The sequence below is a fragment of the Eublepharis macularius genome, chromosome 4, assembly GCF_028583425.1.
Source record: "Eublepharis macularius isolate TG4126 chromosome 4, MPM_Emac_v1.0, whole genome shotgun sequence".
In the NCBI taxonomy this organism is placed as follows: Eukaryota; Metazoa; Chordata; class Lepidosauria; order Squamata; family Eublepharidae; genus Eublepharis; species Eublepharis macularius.
The window spans coordinates 81871641-81895512 of NC_072793.1; the positions used below are offsets into that span (position 1 = coordinate 81871641).

A 23872-nucleotide genomic window follows, 5' to 3' on the forward strand; every position below is an offset into this window, starting at 1 on the left:
GTTGACTATTTTTGGCGGATAGTTGCATAATGAAAGAATAATACAATTATATAATTAAAACAGTATGAAGATGAGATATGTAGAAAAAGAAATATATAGAGTATAAGTTAAATTGGTTGACTTATATTGAATGTACTGTTTATAGAAGTATCTAAAAATATGCTAAATGAGGGATAAATTGTTTGCCCCATATTGAAGATGAGATTATAAGATAGAGTATAGAGTACCAAAATTAGCTAAATGATTATTATCAAAAGAAAATATGCCAAGAATGTATTATTTAGTTATGTATTATTTAGTTGTTAAAGTAAGTAGGAAGACAGAAGGAGCACTGTGTTATATAGATAAGCTTAGAAGAAAGTGAAAGATTATGTTTGACAGATAGAATAAATTTAAAATGAGTAAGGGAAAAGGGACAAGGGGTTGGAAAACTGTTGGAAGTCAACAAAAGGGGGGGAAGGGAGGGGGTTAGAATTGGAAAAATTAAAGGAAACTGATTGTAATGTACAACTTAATGATATCTAATCCAATAAAATTATTTAAAAAAAAAGATTTGCATATCTGGTACGACAAATGTACGTGGAGATTTTAGATAACAAATTATATATGCTACAAGACACGATTCTGTTACTCAAATGAGAACAAGAAAGTTAGATGAATACTTATATGACTTTAACATGCTCATTCTTTTTCAGTCCTGTGGATTCTGAACTTCTTGTGGTCTCTTTGTCTCTTTCTTTTTGATGTCTGAGTGAGAATGCAGCAGTCTACAGGCAGATTTGTTTTTGTCCATGTAACATCAGGCTTAAATAAGACGCTTTGTCGGTTGTGTGACTGAAGGCTGCTTACTTTGAATCACACAAGTTTTCAAGTATACTTCCTAATTGGGTGACATACACTGCAGAGCTATCTTCAAAGCAGATTTGCTGTTTTCTGCATTCCTATCACTGTGCAGACAAAACTCGCCAGTCTTGATCTCTCTGTACAGTTGTCAAACCGTAAAGCAGGATTCCTAGTGAAGAACAAAAATTTGTCTGTTGTACAAGGCTGACTATTGAGTCAAATTTTATTCCCCATTCCATTTGACCCTCAGAACTATCAATATGGTGATGACCTTGTATATGAGGGAAGTATAAATCTGATCTTCATTTCTTCTTCCTCCCTGCTTTTCCTCAATCTTTCTGCCCTAATATGTGGGATGACTCTAGCCAAGCCCACTTGTCTTTTTTTCTTCTTCGTGGCTATATGACATCAAGGTTCAAAATTTCATTTATACTTGACTGATAGGGGATTAGAATTGAAAATCTGGAGATGGCTAAGGTTTAAAACAGCCATGCAAATAGACTGAAAACTACTGTGTGGTTAAGTTCTGTGTTCTTAGTTTCACGTGACCGTTATATTGCCTTGCTCTCATCTCTTTCTAGTAAGTTAATTTTGGCTATTAATCAATAATCATTACATTTTAAGTGCAGCTTCTTGATGGGAACCCAAGTACTGGATTTTTCAAAAGACAAATCAGGACTGTCAGCCATGTTCTTATTTATCATGGTAAATGTTTCTGAAGTGCATTTGTTGTTGAATGTCTTTCCTTTTTGAAGTCTTTTTCTACATACTTTTAAAATCTCTCTAACAGGGGTTCCTTCCGAGCCCAGAAACGAAAAGCAGATGATATCAAGACAGATACTGCAGCAAAAATCAGAGTTCCTGACCCCAAGAGCAGTTCTGAGACCTCAGAAGAGGAAGAAGAGGCAAACCCCATAAAAAGTAAGAGCCAGTGCTGCCTAAAAAGTAGAGTGAGCATTCCAAAGTAAGAGGGAAAGTGCCCGTGAGTAGCTGTTGCCCTCCCCATGGGTGAAATGTGCAGGGAGAGCAGGGGTGCTGCTATTACCACAGAAACTAAATTAGATGTTTCTAAATTATGTAACTTCTGGTTGCAGTTTTGACAAGTACCAGGGGTGGTAGACGTTAAAGGCAGTGGGGTGGCTTGGGCAGAAACGGAGGAAAAGGATCTTATGAGGAGCGACAGGGAATTATGTAGGACACAGCAACGCTATCCTCCTCCTACAGTGCTTGCCCAAGACACCTCACTGCAAATATTTTCTGTACTGATCCCCTAAACCATAAACATTGTTCTGTACCTAATGCTGCAGAGCTAGATAATTCTGCTTGGCTGCCATTTGAAACAAGATGGTGAATTGGATGGGCTGTTAGTTTGGAATAGTATGACTGCTGATATATTCTTAACTCAGCCCTGCTAGAAGAAATCTGAACACATGACCAGGGCCCTGCCCGGCAGCTTTCAAGAAGCAGTTGTAAAGCCAGACATGTACATTCGCCAGAGGGAAGTGATGGTGTTGGTGTAGTTGAAACCCCTGCCACCATTTGAGGAACATGTGGTGCTTGCCATGTGGCTCTACTTTTAAGCATCCTGCTACCTTGTTATGTCTGACTCCTTAGATGATGATGATGAAAAGAGGGATGCAGCCAAGGAGACATCTCACCATTACTGTTGGAGAGGGGGGTTGCAATATGGGGTACTGGGGAGCCTTCTGAAATGCTTGCAGGATTCTGTCAGATTGTGCCCTTGAGGGGAGAGTAAAGTGTGCTAGAGCAATTTTAGCGTCCCTTCTAAATGGAGACAATGAACTTCTAGAAACTTTCATTTATTATTCCTCCCCTTTCCTGTGTTGCAGCTAACCTTCCTGTGAACAACAGCTCTTCAGCTAAGGTCGAGAGTAGCAGTGAGGATGAGGATTCGTCCTCTGAAGAGGAAGAGGTTGCTAGCAAGATGGTAAACAGCCACTGATCATTGCTGCTTGTGCTGGAAGGGCATGTGTACTTAGGAAAGTGAATTAGGAGAGTGAAATTGACATTCTGTTTTATATTCTAGTTCTCTTTAAAATACCTGTTCAGATGTGATTGGAAGCACTGCTGTCTTTAATATGGAATAAGGGAAGATTTGAAACACTTTGTCTTCCATAGAAGATGAGTTGTATATAAGATTATCAGAGAAAATATTCTAATTTGACACCCATATAAGAAATGCCTTTTAATATAGTCTGTGCTATATAAAGGCAAACATTTAAATATCTGGCCATGAAATGCAGAATTAAGTGCTTATGCAAAATTCTGAGAGAGTCATGGAGTTTGAAACAACTATAAGCTATTTACTTGGAAGCTCGGCTTGCATTGGAGTGGGAAACCGCATGTATTAACTCTTGTCTTCCCCTGAGTTTCCTAACAAGTGTTGCATCCTTCAGTCTGTCCCAGTATTCCATATGACCACAGCCCAGCTTTTGTGATTTGAATCAGGAAAATAAAGCACATGTACAAACGTTGTGAACTATTCTGCAGCCAAAAACAAGCCAATGTATTACAGTGTTGTGTGAACCTACTCACATTGAACTGGGGGGGGGGAGGTCTGCTTCTAGAATCCTTGATTAATAAGCTGAGCCACATGTGAGAGCCTCCCCTCCATTTCCTCTGCAAATGATATCTCCACTAGATTGCACCATTGGAAGCTGTGGTGTCACAATGTAGATGAGAGTGGGAAAGTAGACCAGTATGAAAGTAGGCCAGTGGATTTGTGTGGAAGTTTGTAGTGGTTTGTGACTTCAGGTTGATTTGAGGGAATGAATTCAGTAATACTACTTTTTCCAGGGCTTCAAATATATCTCAGGGATCCTTATTATAATGGAAACCATTTTCCCTTTCTATGTCATAATAAGTGGATCTCTTCACTTTTTGGTCCAGTTCCAGAGGAAGCCAATGGAGACTGTAAGAGTAGCTTAGACCCTTCTGAAATGCAGAAATCAGTAGAGAATAAAATGCTGCAATACACCTTTCACCTCAGGCCAAAGTTCTCCAGTGTCTTTAATGCCCGTTTGGACCTACTAGCTGATGTGAGCCTGTGTGGACCAAGAGTCTCTGGCACAGAACTTGGATCACGGAGATGGGCTCTATGTAAGAAACGGTATCCTAACTTGACAATCTAAATGGATTTTCTGCTTTTTTTAGGTGAAGGCTACTGTGACAGGAAACCAAACAGCTAATTTACTGCAGCTTGCTGCTCAAAAAGCCAATTCTGTTCCAGGTAAAGGGGTAGCTGTAGCTGCTGTCCAAGCAAAAGAGAAACCAAACAAAGCCATTTCAAACAAGCCATCTCCTTTAGCTAGGGCCAAAGCTGGACAGAATAAAGTTCCTTCTGGCAAACCAGGAGCTGCCTTGCCATCTCAGCTTCTTCCAGGACTGAGCACAGCATCAGCAGGCCTTGCACAGAAGGCAGCAGACTCTGAAAGCAGTAGCAGCACATCTGAGAGTGAAGAAGAAAAGAAGTCAACTGCAGTGAAAATGCCAACTCCCAAGCCACGTAAGAAGACTTGTAATGTTTCTTGTCTCTGCCACTGCCTTTAAGAACTGCATCTCCTTTTGGCTCACGGTGCAGGCCCAATAAATTCAGCTCTTGGATATATATCAAAGAAAACTGTTGTCTGTGGAGACTGAAGGCAGAAATATACTTGTAATGCTGTCAAGGGTAGCACATCCATTGCAAACTGATGAACTGTCTTTGCATCCCTTAAGGGCAAGCTCTGTAGTTAAGAGAGTGTGTGTTTGTATTCATGCGCATGTACCACACAACAAGCAGCTTTTTGGGTTAGAGTCATATACAGAGCTGTTTGTTTCTTTGGGGTGTTGAATATCCATTTTGGTGCCAGTCTAAGTTCCTGACTTTCTTGAGTTTTTCTTTCCCCACATAAATACAATACTTTGAATAAAATTATTCTTGGGTATTTTGAATATTAGGGTTTGAATGCAGTTTCTTAAAAACACTGCTGCCAACTCTGGGAATACAAGTCTTAAAATGTAGGTGAGTTTTATTGAAGACAAATATCAATTGAAGGATGCATGTGAGGCTGGTGTAATCTTAAGCATGTTACTAGTGTGTTCTAAACATGCTTACTGGTTTTTAAATTGGTTTTCAGTCGACACAGCTAGTGATAAAAGCATAGCTCTATGGTTTGAGTAGTCCTCTCAGTTCCATATTCAAGTAGCAAACCACCTGAGGTGTTTGTAGTTTAGACAGCTGATGAGAACTCTAGGATTACTACAGAGATCACTTAAAAGATACCATGTAAAAGTACCTTAAAATTGATAGATGGAGTTGAGAGGACTCTTAAGGAATCTGCCTAGTCGCTTTTTACTTCCTTTTGGTCTTGGTTTTCAACACTTAACAGTGCAATCCGAAGAAGAGTTACTCCAGTCTAAGCCCATTGAAATCAATAGGCTTAGACTGGAGTAACTTTTCTTAGGATTGCGCTGTTGGTATATCAAATGCCATTTTGTTTTAAGAATTTAACACAAATGCCTTCTCTTTTCATATTTTAGCTCTAAAAAAGGCGGAGAGCAGCAGTGAGGATTCCAGCGAGGAGTCTGACTCTGAAGAACCAACAAATACAACAAAAGTTCAGGTAGCTCCATCTAAAGACTCCTGTAAGGATGATGATTAATTGCGATCAAACAAGTAATATCCCACTTGCCCTGTCAAGGTGGCGCAGTCCTATGAGTCCTTGTGTCACGTGGCTTACATTTGCACTTGGGTCTGCCCTGAAAACTCCCTTGGGTTAGGGGTGGAATGCATTGTCAGCCATTAGTTTACTAGAGGTAGATGTTTTTCTTTAATGCCAAAATTGTGAAACTATAGTAATCAGGAGAATAAAAGTGTTCAGAGGCAAGCATGAAGGTAGGATCTTTCACATCCAGCTTTTGAGTCCTCTCCCTGTTTCTCTCTCTGCTGCCTTTAGTCTAAGAGCAGACTCATTTGGCTTCCTTCACTGAGACCTTTTGTATTTTTTTTGTATCTCTTTCCTAGTTCCCAAAAAGAAAGAGACCGAATAAGTGTTCTTTATTTTAAATACCTCACCGAGTTTTTGAAAATAAAAATTCCAGAAGGGAATTAAAATTCTTTGCTGCAGGAGTTTCCTAACCTTAAAAGAAAATGCCATGTGCTAATTCTGCACATTCTCCACTCTAGGTAAAGCCAGCTGTGCAAAGTGCACCGACTAGTGCAACTCCAGTGAAGAGCTTGTCTACCCCTGTCATACCTTCTAAAGAATCCACGGTAAAGGCAAGTCCAGCAAAGGCAAAAGTAACTCAGATCAGAGCAGCATTAGGCAATGCAACTGAAAGCAAAAAGCCAGCCGACAGCTCAGACACCAGTGACTCATCTGACAGTGAGGATGAGGAATCTTCCTCAGTAGCACAGGTGAAATACTTTGGAAACTGTTGTCGTATGTTCTTGTCTGTAAGGTTAGAGCCACTAGGCACAAAACAGGAGTAAATAGAGCGTAGTTTAGATATAAACTACCTTACATCTCAGCAAAGGGCAGTGTGTTTTGTCAGCACAAAGTGTATTCTATTTAGCACAAGAGGCTTCTTCATCAGTGCCGTATGCCTTGTGCTGACACCATTAGCTGAACAGAGTGATAAGATGCAATCCGCTGATTACTGTGCTTGATGGTAAATACCTGGTGGCCCAAAAAGGGACTTTCCATGGATATTAAAATTTTAAAGGAACTTGTAATAGAAGACTAAAATGCATTGCTCTTCTTAACTTGGTAGTTCAAAATTCATAAACATTTAGAATATCTGTAAGACACTGTGTTAAAAAAATATTGAAGGGGCAAAGGACAACTATCAGAAAGGGATAATTAAGGTATCCCTTTTATGTCCCTTGAATAAGTTCCCTAGACTTGGGAATCTGATTGCTTCCAAAAACTACATCATCATGTATTACAGGTTGTATTTTTAAAAGTTTAAATTATGAACCAACGGAGTTTTTATTTATTCCATTCTGTTAATTTCTTTTAACACTAGGCAAAATCATCTGAAAAAACACCTCAGGCCTTCACAACTTCAGTGAAAAATGCATCACCAAATCTATTGTCTGACAAGGCAGCTTCTGCTCCAACTCTCTTGAAGCAAATACCAAAGCCTTCTGTGTCGAGCTTGATTAAACCTGCACTTCTGCCTCTCGCCAAGGTTGCTGGGAGTGCAGGGAGCTCAGAGAGCAGTGAGTCCTCTTCTGAGAGTGAGAATGAAGCTCCCCCAGTTCCAGTAAGCCAGAAGGTTAGAGAATTATTGTTTTTACCTGAAATGACACGATTAACCCTTGATTTCCCCCAGGTGTTAACATTTGCAGGATAACAGAAGTGGTGTTACAAATTATTCATGACTGCATGGGTCAGTAAGAGCAGAGTTCTGTATGGCATTTGGGCTGGGAAGTGAGAGAGAGAGAAGGTGGAGTTAACATGCTCAGGTGATAAGGTTTTTAATAGGTTTCCCTAGTCTTGACACAAAAAAGTTATAAAATACTTCGGTTAGGGGCTAGCTAGGGCCTCTAAAACTGTTTTCAGTAACTGATGTATTTAGCCTGCCTGAATGCACATCATGACAGATGTTAAAACCAATTCTCAGTTCCCTTTTCCTTATCTTTAAAAGTGCTTGCCCCACCCCTCTCCCCCATACATTTCTTTGGTTGGCGTTTTTCCATATTCAAGTCATGAAGATCTGAACTGGGCTACAACAAATGAAAGTAGCTAAAAACCTTCTGTGCTTATAGATTTGAATTGTGACATTAAGTTACTCAAACTCATTATCTTATTGCATTTTTATAATACTTTCTCCAGAGATACTGAAATATTGTACATTCATGCCCATACAATAAGTACAGTTGGTAAAATATGACTGGCAACATCCTAATTCGTGGTTCAAAACTTTGGCCATAGGCACAAAGAAAGCTCAGTACAAAGGGTAACATTGAAAGTCAAATTATCCCATTCTTCATTCTGCTCGTATCACCATTCCATGCCTTAACAAAGGAGGACTTTGTGTCGCTAAGTGCACTATGCCCAGAGGAAGGGCTGCAGAAACCAAAATGATTTGGGGGTTTTCTCCTCTTCCTAGAAACTGGGTATGAAGAAACTGTTTAAATTGCAGGTTTGAGTTTCTGTGTTTTGCACGGTGGGGTGATCCTAATGGGAACGCTGCCTGTTGTTCACATTGTAATATCTGCTTGTAATACCCAGTCCACTGTGAATGTTAGTTGGCATATAGGGATGAAAAGTACTTTGTGCCTCTATTAGAAAGTTCCAACCCTCCCCAGGAAACTGTAAGCTTCATTTCTTTGCAGGGTGGGGGGTGGATTGGCACAACTAAAATGGGAAAGGTGTCTAAATTGAATTTAACTTTTTGAATATTTATTCAGCTGGCAAAGTATTTGCATATTTCCTCTGAGGTCAGGAAGCAAACAAACTTGACCTCGAAGAAGTTGCAGGCATTCAGTTCTTCTTAAACATTCCTGGTTCCACCCGGCCTGGACAACATCTTTCCATATTTGCAGCCGTTCCTGGATGTGCAGATAAAAGGCAGGCTCTGTGGGCACTGAAATGCTTTGCTTTAGGTAGAAAGAAATAGACACTGGTGCTTTATGTGAGAGGAAGCAGAAAGTCATTGCCTCCTGGATGTAGCCTAAAATCATTACCTTGCATAATATTAAAACAGTGAGAAGTCACTTATTTTGGTGGTCTTGCATGAGGCATCCAAAATCAGCAGCATTTGGGGAACTTGATAGTACTGCTATTTTGACATGGGTTGCAATAGTGGAAGAGAGGCACCAAATTCTAAACATCCTGTGAGGCATGACAGCAATTGTTAAGGGTAGGGTGATGAGATGCAGAGGGTTGGATCCAGCAGTCTGAAGGAGTACGGCACTGGCAGATCCAGATCTTCACCACATTCCTTTCTCTTCCCCCAGCCGCCCCTTTCAACCATGGGAAGTTGGTTCTGAGGGTGAGGAACTCATGTGGGCTAATAGCCATTTGTGGGGGGGGTGACTGTACTCATGAGGAAGGAGGGGTAAAATTGCCTCTCTTCCTTCAGCAGACCTGTGCTTGAGGAAGAGGAGAAGCAGTTTCTTTCATATCCGTGTGCTACTCAGTGCTGTCCACTCTGGCCCTTTGTGTTTGTTAGTTTATGTGGGCCCTTCCTCAGCTTTCCTGGGATTGGATGGAACCAGTGGGGAAATGCAGCAAAAATCCACGCTGCTTGTGCCAGATAAACAACACTTTGATCAATTTTTCAATTTTAGAGGGTCTGAAAATTGAAGTGGCTCTGATCAAATTTTTAATGATCTGGTCTGGACATGCAGCAAGCGGTAGAATGTACTGTAGCACTTCAGACTAAAGTTGTGGGTGATGTAGATTTGATGCCTAAAAACTCCTGGCACATATAAAGAAAAGCAAGAAGAATGGCTTAAATCTTTCCCCCTTAAAGCCATTAGACTTCTGAAAGGTTTCTATGTGATAGCCAAAATCTTGAATTGAGCTTGGGAACTTTTGGGCGGCCAATAGAGGGACTGCAAAATGGAGTAATATTCATGCTCCATCTAGCTGTTGATAATAACTGAGCTGCAGCATTCTGTACCTATTGGGGTCTAGGGCAGACCTATACATTACAGTACATTTCAGTAGACCAATCTCTTGATGCTGTTGCGTGGATCCAGGCTGCCATATCAGCCATGTCAGGTTAGGGGGCCATCTTTTAGGTTAGACTGAATTAATTAAAGTATTTTTTGCTGCTGAATTAACTTGCTTCTGTAGCAGCAGTGTAACCCCTAGGCCCTTAACGGAGTCTGCAAGGGTCAATTAAACTCCATCAAAAGTGGGGGAACACAATGTCCTTCAAGATCCCAGACAGCATCACTGTCATCTTGGCTGGGTTCAGTTTCAATTTGTTTGCTTTCAGCCATTTCACCATAGCAGTCAGGCAGTGATTCAAGACCTTTATTGCCTCACCGGGGTATTTGGATAGTGTGGTCTAGAGATACAGATATAGATCTGGCAGTAGATAATGTGGAATACCCCTACCTGAGACCCTGGAGAGCTGCTGCCAGTCTGAGTAGACAATACTGACTTTGATGGGCCAAGAGTCCAATTTGGTATAAGGCAGCTTCATCGGGGTGTGTGCTTCGGATTTCCTGTTCAGGTTTTTAACCCGAATAGGGCCCGATTTGTATAGATTCTGGGGTTCCTGAATCGGCCCCAGCATTGCTGAGCTGATTAGGGAAGCCTGAAGCAAAGCTTTCCGAAGCATTTCGGAACACTTCAGAAAGCTTTGTGTAGAGCAGCAGCAGCACTTTCCTTGCCCTTTGCAAATGCGAGAAAAGTGCTGCTGCTGCTTTCAAAGCTCTCTGCCCTCTTTTTCACCTGATGGGATGGAAGAAGAGGGAGTTCCCTCTTCCTCCCTCCCACTAAATGAAAAAAAAGCAGCCTGGGAGTTTTAAAAGCTCAAAGCTGCTCTTTTCAGGGCTGCTTTGAGCTTTTAAAACTCTAAGCAGGCTTTTTCACCAATAATAACATTTGATTTATATACCGCCCTTCAGGACAACTTAATGCCCACTCAGAGCGGTTTACAAAGTGTTGTTATTACCCCACAACAATCACCCTCTGAGGTGGGTGGGGCTGAGAGAGCTCCAGAGAACTGTGACTCGCCCAAGGTCACCCAGCTGGCTTCGTGGAGGAGTGGGGAATCAAACCCAGCTCTCCAGATTAGAGTCCCGTGCTCTTAACCACTACACCAAACTGGCTCTAGTGGGAGGGGGGAAGAGGAAGTTCCCTCTTCCTCCCTCCCATTGGATGAAAAAGCCATCCTGGAAGTTTTAAAAGCTCAAATCAGCACTTTTCAGGGCTGCTTTGAGTTTTCAAAACTCCAGGCAGGCTCTTTCATCCAATGGGAGGAGGGAAGAGGGAACTCACTCTTCCCCCCTCCCATCCAATTAAAAAGCCTGCTTTGATCTTTGATGTGCTCAGAATATTTACAGAGCATAATGAAGTAGCTTAAATACCCGACCCCAAAGCAGCTTGCTGCTTCGGGTTTAGGGTTATTCTGGATTTTTTTCTGCTTTGGGTAAACCTGAAGCAGGAAACCTGAATTTTTTTCCAGTGCACACCCCTGAGCTTCATATGTCCATATATGTTTCATCTTCATGGAGGCATCTTTAGTCTGAGCATTGATCCTCTATATCCTAAAATACAATTGATTTTATTAGATTGGTCTGTAACGCCCATGTTATAATAGCTACACTCTTGTACGCTTTTTTTTAATCTGCTGTAAATGAAGAAACAGGTGTTCAGGCAGCAGCATGCTCTGCTGTGATATAGCAAGGTTTGAATGTTTTGCATCCTAGAAGAATGGCAACTTTATTCAACTTTCTGCTTTATAAAAACTTTGGCTTTTTCTACAACTGTGATAAAATAACAACAACAATAATAGAGTGCTTATATACCACCCTTCTAGACAAATTAGTGTACACTCAGTGTGGTGAACAAAGTCAGTGTTATTATTATCCCCACATTACTCAATACAGGGGAATTGGGGCTGAGAGGAGGGGCTTACCCAAAGCTACCTGCAGAGTTCATGAAAGATGAAATTAGAATGTGGCTACTTGTGGGCTGCCTCCTTTTACGGTTGTATTTCAAAGTTAGAGAGCTTGTAGTATAAGGAAGAGGAATACTAGAAGAAGGATCAGGAATTATTTCCATTAAATCGTTCGTGGGTTGTAACAGATTGGATTACACCATTTAGCTTAGTTTGTAAGCTTATCTCCCCTGAGTAGCTTGATTAAAAGCACAACGGAGATGACTTCTAATAATGATACAATTTCTGTTTTCCGACTTGCTATGGTATATGGGAGAGCTTTTGTTCAGTAAAACAAAAAAGACAGAATGAAGATGGGAGAGGTCTGAGGCTCTCTAGTGAGGATAATTTGTGATTTACAGGAAATACACACAGTTCAACAATGTGGATGCCCCACTGTAAGTGGCTGTTGAGAACCATGAGCCAAATGTTGTTCTGAAAGATTCAGAAAGCAGCTTGGAAGGCTGATTTTATAACTGTTCCTATTCATAATTCAATCTCCTAGTTTTTTTTATGGCAGAGAACATTCCTTTTGGTAAAAGAAAAATGCTGGTTTCTGAAAGGCAACATGTTGTGACATTGCACTATCCTTCACATTTATTCTTGTGAGAAATGAGAATTATAATTTGTTGTCCCATCTTTAAAAGTTTCACAACACTCCTACAAAAGTATCTGTTTTTGCCACGAAATTAGCTAACATTGAGACCTTTCAGACTAACCTACCTCACAGGGTTGCTTGAGAGGAAAACGTGTGTGAGAAACAAAATTGAAGGCCATCCTGAATTTCATGTCAGAATGTAATAAAACAAGCAGTAGTTAAAGTGAGAGATGACCAGAGCTTAAAGCAGAGGATTTTAAAAAGCAGCAAGTGTTTATGCATGAGCGCATTCATGTTTGTTCCCTAGGATCTTCTGGTCACAAGCCCATTCTCTGAAAGCCTTCCTGCTTTTTCTCTCACATGAAACTCCTTCATGCTAAAATTTTCCTTCAGTTCTGGGTCCTAAACTGTTGGGCCCAAGGTTAAGTAATACAAAAGCCACTTCATGTCAACCGTATTTCATCAACTTTAAGGATTATCTCCAATACTGGCAATATCCCTTCTGATTATGTAGGGAAATGGCAGATTAATAATGTGTGCAGGACTCAAATGGACCCCTCAACCATGAAAACAAAAGCATTCACTATGATTTTGTGGTTTTGTTTTGTTTTTCCCCCCTGTGGTGCAGAGATTGCAAACGCCTCAGCCTCCCACTGGAGTCAAACAAAATCAGGCTGCTAAACCTGGCACCCCACCGAAAGCTCCATCAAGTGCTTTGAAAAGGAAGGAAACTGAGAGTGAGAGCAGCAGCTCATCTGACAGTGAGGATGAAACAGTCCCAGCAGTACAAAACCTGGCATCTCCATCTGGTAAGATGCCTTCAGTTTTCAGTGGTGTTTGTGGGGGCTTCTGTCTTCAGCTTTCCTCTACATTTCTTTGATTCTTTAGTTGAATAACATTGAGTCAGGGCATATGAGTAACAAACATGCTCCCTAAAGGCACATACACAGTGTGCTCTGAAGTGCTGAAAGACACAGGAATGGATGCCAATTATTCTAAAGATTATGTCGGACAGATGTATCAGTGTTGCTCAGTTCACATCTTATTTCTGAATATCCTTCCAAATTGGCTAAAGACTAGTGGGAGTTGGGGGTGGCTGTTGCCAATTCCTTGTTGCATTGCAAAACCAAATCCTTTTCTGAATGATTAGCTGTCCTGGAGAGTTACAAAAAAAACCCCTAATAAACTTAATTATGCTCACACCCATATAAGTAAAATTCTCATAATTTTTGTCCAGGACTTGCTCTGCTTTTCCACTTCTGTGACAATGGCTGCTTTCACACACATTGGATAATCCACTTTCAATACTCTTTAGTGAACATTTGGAACTGCTTTTCCATGTGTGGAACAAAAAATCCATTTCCAAAGGATTGCTAAAGTGCATTGAAAGTGCATTATTCAACGTGTGTGGAAATGGCCATAGGACTTGATATTAGACCACCTTACTTATGGAATGAAACAAGTGTGAAGAGCCTCTTTGTCCTGTGAAGCAGTCACTGGCAGAACTAGGCAGAGCACAGGCTTTTTGTTGAAGACCTTCACTTTTCCTCTTCAGTTTACTACTCCAGATGAAAAAGAGAGGCTGCTTTTGTTAATAAAGCCACACAGTGTGAATGCTGAATTATTCACCTTTATGGAATAATAGGCATTGGATTGAAATCGGGATGATGGAAAAATTCAGAAGCATCTTACTTTGGAGTATTTGTAAGGTGATGGATCACATGGTAGAGCTATCATTTTTCTGAAAAGGTCTGGAATATTTGCGTTCTTTAAAATTGCTGTCTGCAGCAGTAATGAAGAACATTACAGCATAAATGAGGCATTACTCAGTGGATGGAAGAGTCTGCTTGGGTGTGAGATGTGTGGGGCTTCAGGCAGTCTTTAAAGAATTATGTGTAGGATATCTAAGGACTAATGTAAATGCCCCAACTTCTTTCCATTGAGGAGGACAGAAGTAAAGAACTCATAACTAAATGGTAGAGCATATGTGTTGCTTGCACAACTACTGCAGTTTGCCAATGGCATATGGTCCCTAGTTCAACACTATCTGGGTTATGAAAGCTGAGCAAAATTTCAGCATTTGGCTATCCAAGAACTGAGTTGAGGCTGAGATTGATGGACCAATGGTCCAGCTTGGAGTAATGCACCTTAATATGAAGGGGGTGTTGGTCAGCAAAAGTGGGGTAGGATAGTGCTTTTCACAGTGGGTGCTGCTGTATCTTGAGTTCTTGAGGTACTATAGACAATCTGTAAGGGAAAAGGCTTTGGAGAACTAGGAGGCTGTGGCATAATTAGCAAGAAAAGTAGTTTATCTTCTGGAATCAGCCTGAAAATGGCATGTTGGTAAGCTTGGTTTGTGTAAAGACTGGTGACAGATTATTTAAGACTCACACTTTTATGCAGCTGGTTTCCTGGGGCTACTTGAAATGATATGCTTTGGCGGTCTTTTGAATATTTTTTTCCCTGCAGTGTCTATAGAAAGACCTGTTTTCAGGGACTCTTGGCCATTGCTACGTGAGATCGTTCAGCGTCTAATCTGAATCTCTTGTGCTTCTCTGATAATTGGAATTTCCCTATGACTAGCTAGACTTGTAGGCTATAAGGCATTTCCAGGCTCTGATTTCTGTCCTAATTTATGCTCTGATGAACTCCTATATTGCACTGTCCCTTTATGCTTGTCCCTCCCTCTAGCCCACCAAATTGTCAGTGCAATCCTAAGTACTTGGATTTCTTCCTGATTTCGTTTGAGCTCAGAGCCAAACCATGAAACTTCTTCTAATTCAATAAGTACGAACAGGGAACCCAAAAGGACTTGTGGGGGTCACTTCATTTTCTGCTGTATCCCCCTCCCTATACTATTCCTCTTTCCTTCCTCCTGGCAGTCCCTATATTCTCTCCCTACATCCTTTTCTCCTTACTTCCAAGTTTCATCATTATTTAATTCATTTGTGTCCTACCTTAGTCCCCAGTGGGGACTCAAAGCATTCTCTTCTCTTGCATTTTATCCTCACAACAACCCTGTGAGGCTGAGAGTGAATGGTCCAAGATTACACATTCATGGCAGAGTAGGGATTTGAACCTGACTCTCCTAGATCCTAATCTGATACTTTTACCTCTACACTAGATATCCACAGATGGGTCCATTTGGAATATTAGATCTATTGGTGATAGACTTATTGTACCAGACATCCAACTGTAGCATTTCCTTCTGTTTTCAGTTGTATGCTATAATTCTGCTTTCTAGTCATTATACTTCCTCAGACATATTTATTCTTGTAAATGGTACACGCTTGTCCTGTTGTCTGTTGCTCTTGTTTGGCGGTCTTGTTGTTTGGCGGTTGCACTTGTTTGGCTTCAGTATCAAAAAAGAGGCCTTTGAACGATGATATCTTGTAGGTTACTTGGGAGTTTTATTTTATGTTTTTTTATTGTGGTGGTTTTGTGTTTCCTTGAGCCACAAGGAAAGGCAGGATATAAATATTTTAATAAATAAATATTAGAACCTGGCTTATCGGTTAGACATCTAACAGAGTGGTCCTAATATATTTACTTAAAAGCAGGGAAATATTTGATTCTGGCATTGCTTACTTCTAAATAAATACTAGCTTTTTCTTACAGTTGCTTTTTTCTTCAGTATGTCCTGTTTTCCATGGGTATGTGGAAAAGTTGCTCTGGTGATTTAAATTTGAAAACTGAACAATGAAGTGAGATTAATAACCTTTTATTTGGCATTTTCTAAATTGCTAATAAAATACAAGATTATTCATCAAGATGGATAGCCGTGTTAGTCTGTCTGTAGCAGTAGAAAAAAGAGAGTCCAGTAAGTAGAAAAAAGAGAGTCCAGTAGCACCTATAAGACTAACAAAATTTGTGGTAGGGTATGAGTTTTCATGAAGCGCACCTCACTTCTTCAGATTATTCCTGGGAGCTTCATAGCAGAAGGGATATGATTTGTCTAGGTTGTATGTTAAATATAGTTGCTGCTCAGATCCACTGTTCCTTTCCTTCCATCAGAAAAGAACTATGGATGCCTGCCAACTTTTATAATGTGGGTGTTTACATTTGGTAATCAAAAGCATCCACATTGAAGGACTTCTCTGGATATAACCAGTGGTATTTGATCACATGAACATTTTTGCTGCTGATGTTAAGCAGCAAAGTTTATAATAGGCCTCTTAGCAGAAAGGGTTTAGTGTCCATGTATTCCCCTTTCCTAAGCAAACTGGCTGTTAGAATTTTGTCTCTCTTATGTTGCCATGGAGTAGAGCAGCCTCCAGAACGAAATAGAAAGCAACAATCCAGAAGGATCAGAGAAATGAAGTTGCTGCTACTTTAGTGGATACTGGAACATGTGACCAGCAGCAGAGGCGTCGTTAATGTTTTCATACTAGGTCCTGTGTGGAGTTAATAAAGATCCTAAATCAGCCTCTGTATGTCACTGTTTCATAACATGAACAGCCAAAAAATATTCCTGGAATTCAAGTAATAATAATACAGGAGAACCCAAGGGACCAGATGTTCTAAAAAAAATGCTTCTCTAGGAAATTCCTGTAGAAGGTTCACCTGTGGAATATTGGGTCTGAAATAATGTTTTGTTTCAGTATGAATCAGAATGTTAATTGAAGAACATGGGCGTTTAGGAGTAAAAAGGCAATAGAGAGAGAGGTTATGTACTATGTACCCTTGTTTGTGGTTTTCGAATCTTAGTGAGGGCCAATGTGGTAAACGTTAGACTGATCGGTTTGGTGTAGGATAATAAAGTCATACATTCTTTCAGCCATGTAACTCATGAAAGAATCATTCTTTGAGACTTAAAATGAGAGAATCATCTTGTAATAACACCCTAGAATATTGATGCACATGCTATACTTTATATGAGCTGTGCACATGCACAGAACAGATTTTAGCACTTGGTTTCTTAAGAACGTCATCTTTCATAGTATAAGTTTCTAGTACTATGTTTTGGGAAGAAATGCTTTAAAATGTACAAGACTTCTTAGTGTCGCTTTGGACGTGACTTTCTGAGCCCTTTATAATTTCCATCCTTTAGTTCCTGTCCTGCCAACCTGTCATGCCCTGGTCAACAGCCCATGTATTGTTCTGTCTTTCCTTCTGCCACTTGTTTCTGGAAAAGACAAATATTGCATGCTAAACTGTGAAAAACAGTTTAGGAGAGGTGTGAGATTTGGGTTCTAAAGGCCCATGGGGTGCCTGTGTCATTTTTTGTGTCTGTCTGAATTGTGCCGTTAGCATCGATGCATTGCTGGACTGTTTGGTTGCAGGACAGGCTGGGGGAGAGCTGCTTTTGTGGATAAGCCTGTTCTAGAAACTATAGGAATCTTCCTGCAGCTACTTCTGTGCAACAAAATGGATCATTGCACTAGCTTGAAACTAGGAAGTTCTTCCTGTCATAGGTTTGGCAGGCTTTCAAGATGAAGTGAAGTCATTTGCAGCTCTCTGGTAATGATACCTAGACATGGGTATTGCAAGTTGGATACCTGTCTTCAGTTGTTCATATGTGGGAGGGGAAGATTTTTTTTTCTTGGTGTATGGCCTTAGTTGTTCTAGCCTACCTGTGAAGCCCCTGCTTATGCTTTCCTTCATTCCTTCTCTGAGAAGTGCTGGTTGAGAACAGATCAGGGAATTGCTAGCAAATGTTTAAAATACCATTCTTTCTGACAGCAGCAGCTTCTCTTCAAACTGTCATTTGCTAGGTGATGTGGCGCCTCCCTTCCTTTCTCAGACAATAAGAGATGGTTACTGCCAGAAGCCATAAGTACATGGGCTCTTTGATGCAGTTTTAGCTTCTTTGACACTTGTCTTTCCTCTGCTTTATTTTAGGAACCAAAACTAATGCTGCAGCTCAACTCTCACATGCCAAGAAACCCTTTTCTCCACCAGCATCACTTAAGGCTGCCCAACAGAGTGAAGACAGTAGCCAGGATTCAAGCGATGAGTCTGACACAGAGGAAGACACAGTTTTCACTCAGGTTATTGTGGGACAATCTTGATCTGTGGGTGGAGCTTCTTATCTGTACAGCTATGCTCAGCAAACTGATAAGAAATCTGTAGCAGAATTTTTACAGGGCCAGGAGAACAACATGCTTGGAGCTTCTGATGCTGAACATGTGGAGCCCAAGAACTAAAATTCTGCGTATTGGCTATTTATCTGGGAAGGAGAGCAGGAGGAAATGAAACCAGTTGGTATTCTCCCATATGCTCCTGCATGTGCGTGTGCACACACACACAGAACAAATAAGTTTACCTTCTTAAATTGGACCCTGTTTGTGGAGTTCTGGGTTTGGATATAGAGATAGGAATGTATGTGGAACCATATTGTTCACATAGCTCTTCATTCATGTAGCAAATTTCAGTTCCATGTGTATATAGCAGGATTGGGGTGATTGTATTTATTTATTCATTTGCTTTGCTGATTTGTCCAGGATGTACGATGTATAGTGAGTGGTGGTGCGAGAGTGCCAGTGTGGCTTTGTAACATCCTTCATGATCTTGGGGTGTTTCTAGGCTGTTGAATTGAGCAGCTTCATTTAGAAACGTTCCCTGGCCTAGATTTTAGATTCCAGGATTGAAGTCTGCTTTTGAACACGGTTCCTGGTGCAGTGGCATCTCTCCTCAAAAACTGCTGCTCCTTGTGTGTGTGTGTGTGTTTGTTATATGCCATCAAGTCACTTCCTCCAAAACATCCTGTCATTAACAACCTTGCTCAGATTTTGCAAACTGGAGGACATGGCTTCTTTATTGAGTCCAGCCATCTCATTTTGGGTCTTCCTCTTTTCTTACTACCTTTCACTATTCCTAGCATTATTGTCTTTACTGTTCCTTGGAAAACTTAAAACAGAGATCTATTGTAGAATCAACGCAGGAGAGTTAACTAGACAATTCTTAAAGGTGGATAATGAAGAGGTTTTTATGTTCCACAGCTATCAAATCTGGCACCCAGATAAAAATCCTTTTTTTAACATTGTTTTTGTTAATGCAAGCAGAGCTCATAAATAACAGCTGAATATGCTTAAATGTGTGCTAGATGTTTTAAAATATGCTTTATATAGTTGTGCCAGATGTGGTATGTGAAAAGCACACCTGAGAACCCACAGAACGCCAGTCTGTGGAGCTGTTTGGGAGGGGCAGATAGCTAACTCTCTCTCTAGCATTTTGTAAGAAAATATAAAGGGAAGGTTTGCAGTTTACTCATAGGGTGCCCCCCCCCAACCACTTCCTATTTCAAAACATTTCTTCCAGGTATATTCTCTTAGCCTTTATCCTGCCATCTGGGAAAACCAGTTAGGCTCTTTGTGAAGCAGTAGCTAAATATTGCTGATTTTTTAATTTCTTTTTATGATGTGAGATTTTCTTTTTGTCAGCACAAAGCAAAGGCTGTGGTTATTCTGTGTCAAAAATCACTTTCTGAGAAGAGAGACCTAAATCCTGTGTCTGGAATGTATTATGCAAATTATATGCCATCTATGTTAATTTACTTCTACTTAGAAATTGAAATCTTTGCTAGTTTAAAATACCTAATCAAGAAAGGATGGGAAATGTGGATGGCTTGAATTGTTGATGACAGGGCTTCATGTACTTAGCAATGATACATGCTAAATCTAGCATGTATCAGTCAGGCATACTTGTACATATATGTTTATTCTTGGCTGTTTATTCCCCATTTTGCTAGTGATGAGGTGAGGCTAAGAATATGGCAGAGGAGCCATTGAAAATACCACTTAGACTGCTCTGTTCATCCAGTCAGCCTTGAATTTTACAGCCTTGCTGGCATAGGTTCTAGCTACATGCAGATTTCACAACTAATTCTAGTTAAAGAGAGGTTTGTTACCATTATGCATGAACACCATTTGCTGTGCTTGCATACACCTCTTCTTCATGGTGCTGGATCAAATCAGGAAGTATTCATCTTGCGGTGTTATCCAAAAGTGAGCACTTTGGCAAACTGGATTTTTTCTTCTCTTGTAAACCAAAGTTCTAAACTAGGTTTTAATTGAGATGCAGAATCTCAGCCCTTGTGGAGGCAAGGCAGAGGAGATGCGTACTCTTAATTTGTGAAGGTGTCTGTACTCGGATGCCATGACAAACTTGAGATTGTTCAAACTAGGAAGCTTATGGGCCAGGAGCAAGAAGAATACACAACAAAGTGAACAAGGTGTGCTTGTGCGCAATGCTGATACACCTCTGTTTGCAATGTTATCGGAATACAACTGCTGCAATTTCTCTAGACAGTTCCACGCATATTTTTACTCATGTTCACAGTGTCAGCTCTTCTTTGTAAAATTGAGGTTACTGTGTTGTGTGACTAGTTTGTTCTTGTGAAGTGCAGTTCCAGAATTCATGGACTACAAACAGCCCTATTTCTGGACAGGGGCTGTCATTCTTGTGTTCAAAACAGGGAACCAAAGTGAACCAAGAAGTTGCCTTGTACTATTTGGTGCCCTATCTGATGCTATGTATAGTTTCCAGGATACCAACAGATATTATTTACATATTTCTTAATTATCAGAAAAGAACAGGATTTCAAGAAGGTTTAAAAAGTGTTTTTAAAGAGAGAAAGTTGAGATTTTAACCATATCTGATACTATATTATATCTGATACTATATTATCTGCATTATGTTGATTCTGAGGCCAGGTAGGCCAGATTTGACAGGTGGAGCACTGAGACTGGAATGTTAAGAAAGACCAGTACAGTGTGCCATGAGAGAAACAGCGTTTGAACAGAGTCTCAGAGTCTGGACCTCCACTTGCCTCCCCATTTCCGAGTGTGATCTATTCTGCGTGTAGAATGCTGTCATTGTCCAGTTTGCAGGATGCTTAACATTCCATGTAGGGCCTAATAAGCTATTAAAACATCTTGTAGGTGGTTCTGGGTAGGCAAGCTCACTTCCATTTCTGCTACTGAATTCATTCCTTTGAATCAGATGTCTCTGTGCATTGCAGCCTCTATTCTTGTCTCAATCTAATAATAATATAATCTGTTCCTAGAAATCATCTCCAGTGACACAGAAAGCCTTACTCACTCCTGTAAGAACCCTGGTTGCAAAGACTACAGGTGCTACATTGGGCAAAGCAGGCAGTGCACAGTCAGCAGGAAAAGGCAAAGCAAACCTAGATAATTTGGCAACTGCCTCTCTTCAAAAGGCATCACAGAGTTCAGAGACTGACAGCTCTGATTCCTCAGAGAATGAAGAGGATGGGAAGCCAGCAGCCCAGGTAAAGGAGAAGCAGTTCTTAAAGCACTTGCTTATGGTGGGCCAGCAAAGGAGAGAACCCACAGAGGCACATGCAAAGTTCAGTGGCTATAACTTCAGTCATGAGAGCCCTGACTGAGACTAGTCAAAGATCTTCCTGTGACACTGATATTAGTAGTACAGTGCCATCAGTGTACATGGGGCTTCATTACTTTTGCCCACTGCTGCAGTAGTCATCATACATATTGGCAAGGCTGCACTTTTCCTCCCTTGGCACTGATTTCCCCATTGCCCCCCGCTCTTTCCACATTTATCTCTGTAGGGTCAACACTACTTTTCTGTAGGATCTTTCAATTAAGGTCTAATTCTTTTTTAAAAAAATGAATGAAGCAGTCTTCAGTATTAATTTGGTGATAGCAAACAAAAATAATACTAAGGAAGTTGCATAGCTTTTATTTACTGGTAGCTAACAATCTAGAAATGGAAATCTCGTCCTTAGCCATAATATCTTTTTCATTCTAAGAATGGTTATGACCCCCCCTTTTTTAATTTTATTTCTCTTGCTCTCTTTTCCAGCCCCCTATCCACCCGTTTTTTAAACAGAAAATACCCTCCAAGAAAGCAGCCACCCCTTCAGGGAAGGATGTACAGGTCAGCACTGCCACTGATTCCATTTCCAGTAAGTGCCAAGGAAAAACCCTTGCCACAACACAAAGGAAAGTGGAGCTGAGTTCCTCCAAAAATGCCAAGCCATGTCAAAGCGAGACTCTCCCTGCTAAGCCTGCTGGGATCCTCAAACACAAGGAGAAATCAAGAAGCAGCAGTTCCTCAGACAGCGAGGAAGAGGCAGTAGCACCACTGGCAACTTCCACACAGATTTCACAGCCTGGTAAGAGGCAAGATCTGAAACCCAACTAATCCTATCTGCACAAAATGGCATTCATTACCCATACAAGGGAGGCTTGTTTTAAGAAGAGAGGAATGGCCATGCATTTGAGTCATGATTATATGGTGATTTTTTTTCACTCTATGGCAGTAGTTTTTTTTTTTTTAAGTTTCAAGACTGCCTAAAAATCGCACTCCTTTACCTGTAAGTGCATTCTGATACTAGATGACGAAAGAGGTATGTACTTGGTCTGGCACATAACATCTTTCCCAAGGCTGAACCCTAGTATTGAACATAAGCCCCAAGGCTGAGCCGTGGATGAGATGGACTTGAATATTCCCTGTGATGGGATGTTTAGAAATGTGCTCCTATGAAGTGAAATAGATACGCAGTGACAAGTAAAAAAAATTCAGTAGCTGAAACAGTTTCTGTGGGTGTTCATTGACTCTGTCATTTTGCTGTGTAAGTGAGTAGTTTAGGAGAGAAGGGAAGAATTTCATGGCCTTTCCCTCCCCGCCCCCATATCACAGTAAGATTTCCTTATAACGAACAAAATTGTATTCCTGACAATACACTTAGAGTATATGGGTTAAACCTGTTGGCAGGCAAAATCTGGAATCCTTACATTGTGGGATCTGCAGAACTTGGCAATTGGCATAATTCCTCGTAGAGGAAATATCTGTGGGTGCTAGGATCTACAAGAAGCACCAGTTAGGAAAATCAAGGCAGTACTAGGATCAAGTGGTGATCCTGGGTAATTTAGCCAGTTTAGACAATCATCTGCCTTTGTATAGGATACCATGCCCATTGTGCAATGAGTCTCTCACTGCCCACCTTAGAAAAATAGTTGGGAGTTCTGTAGCATAGTAAAATCAATTTCTGCAGTTATCCTTAGGCAGATACGTATTAGGAATCGTTGACTCTTGATAGTTGAATTGATCCTGGCAGAATGGGTGCTGAAAAATTCTAAAGGTTCTTTGTTTCTCCTGATCTTTCCAATTAAGATAACAGCTTTACAGTGGTGCAGGGATCTCAGAGAGCGGTTCTTGTCTTTAACAGGCACCTCACAAAAACAAGGAGTAACAAAAAAGGCAGACAGCTCATCTGAAGAGTCCAGTGATGGAGAGCAGGAGCCTTCACAGGTACTGGTCCTCATCTCAGATACTTTGAGAAACAGTGTTTGCAAGCTCTCCTTTAGGTGTTTTTGGGTGCATGCCTTCCCTGGCCCAACTAGTGACCCAAGGATTTTTTTAAAAAATGGTTGGTAGCAGTGCAGTGCTAGGCTCTCCTTAACAATACAGCACTAGCCGTGTATAATTGATTAAAGCAACATTGTTCTGTTTATTTATTTAGTCAAAGCATTTGCTGCCTTTTTACCCAATTAGGGTCCCCAAGACAACTGTCAAGTCTGTTAGTTGTTGATCCTCCAGAACAGGGGTGGCCAATCTTGCTTAATGTAGAGCCACATAGAATAAATATCAGATGTTTGAAAGCTGCAAGACATAATGCATTGAAGTGACTTTAGAGGAATAGGCAGGTCTGGGGGAGTGCCCTGAAAGTGACATTACAGGAAGGTGTGAGGTTTTGGTGCAGCATCCGGGAAGTGACATCATCAGAAGGGGTGGAGCTTGGGAAGTGTCGTCACCTGCCATTTGACCTGGAAGTGACATCACAAGACATGACATCACAAAAGTAATGTCATA

At 40.8% G+C, this 23872-nt stretch overlaps 1 protein-coding gene across 3 annotated transcripts in view; it reads left to right on the plus strand.

Moving 5' to 3' along the window:
• Positions 1 to 23872, plus strand: part of TCOF1 (treacle ribosome biogenesis factor 1) — a 51530-nt gene that overhangs the window by 14130 nt on the left and 13528 nt on the right. For 2 of the 3 annotated variants that reach the window (XM_054978474.1, XM_054978473.1), the window contains exons 3-13: positions 1634 to 1764; positions 2694 to 2791; positions 4018 to 4369; positions 5386 to 5468; positions 6032 to 6262; positions 6874 to 7125; positions 12699 to 12879; positions 17912 to 18060; positions 21078 to 21305; positions 21860 to 22172; positions 23229 to 23311. In XM_054978474.1, the coding sequence (XP_054834449.1) occupies positions 1634 to 1764; positions 2694 to 2791; positions 4018 to 4369; positions 5386 to 5468; positions 6032 to 6262; positions 6874 to 7125; positions 12699 to 12879; positions 17912 to 18060; positions 21078 to 21305; positions 21860 to 22172; positions 23229 to 23311 (2101 nt within the window). The remainder of the gene's footprint in view (positions 1 to 1633; positions 1765 to 2693; positions 2792 to 4017; positions 4370 to 5385; positions 5469 to 6031; positions 6263 to 6873; positions 7126 to 12698; positions 12880 to 17911; positions 18061 to 21077; positions 21306 to 21859; positions 22173 to 23228; positions 23312 to 23872) is intronic. The other variant, XM_054978475.1, reaches the window with a different exon arrangement.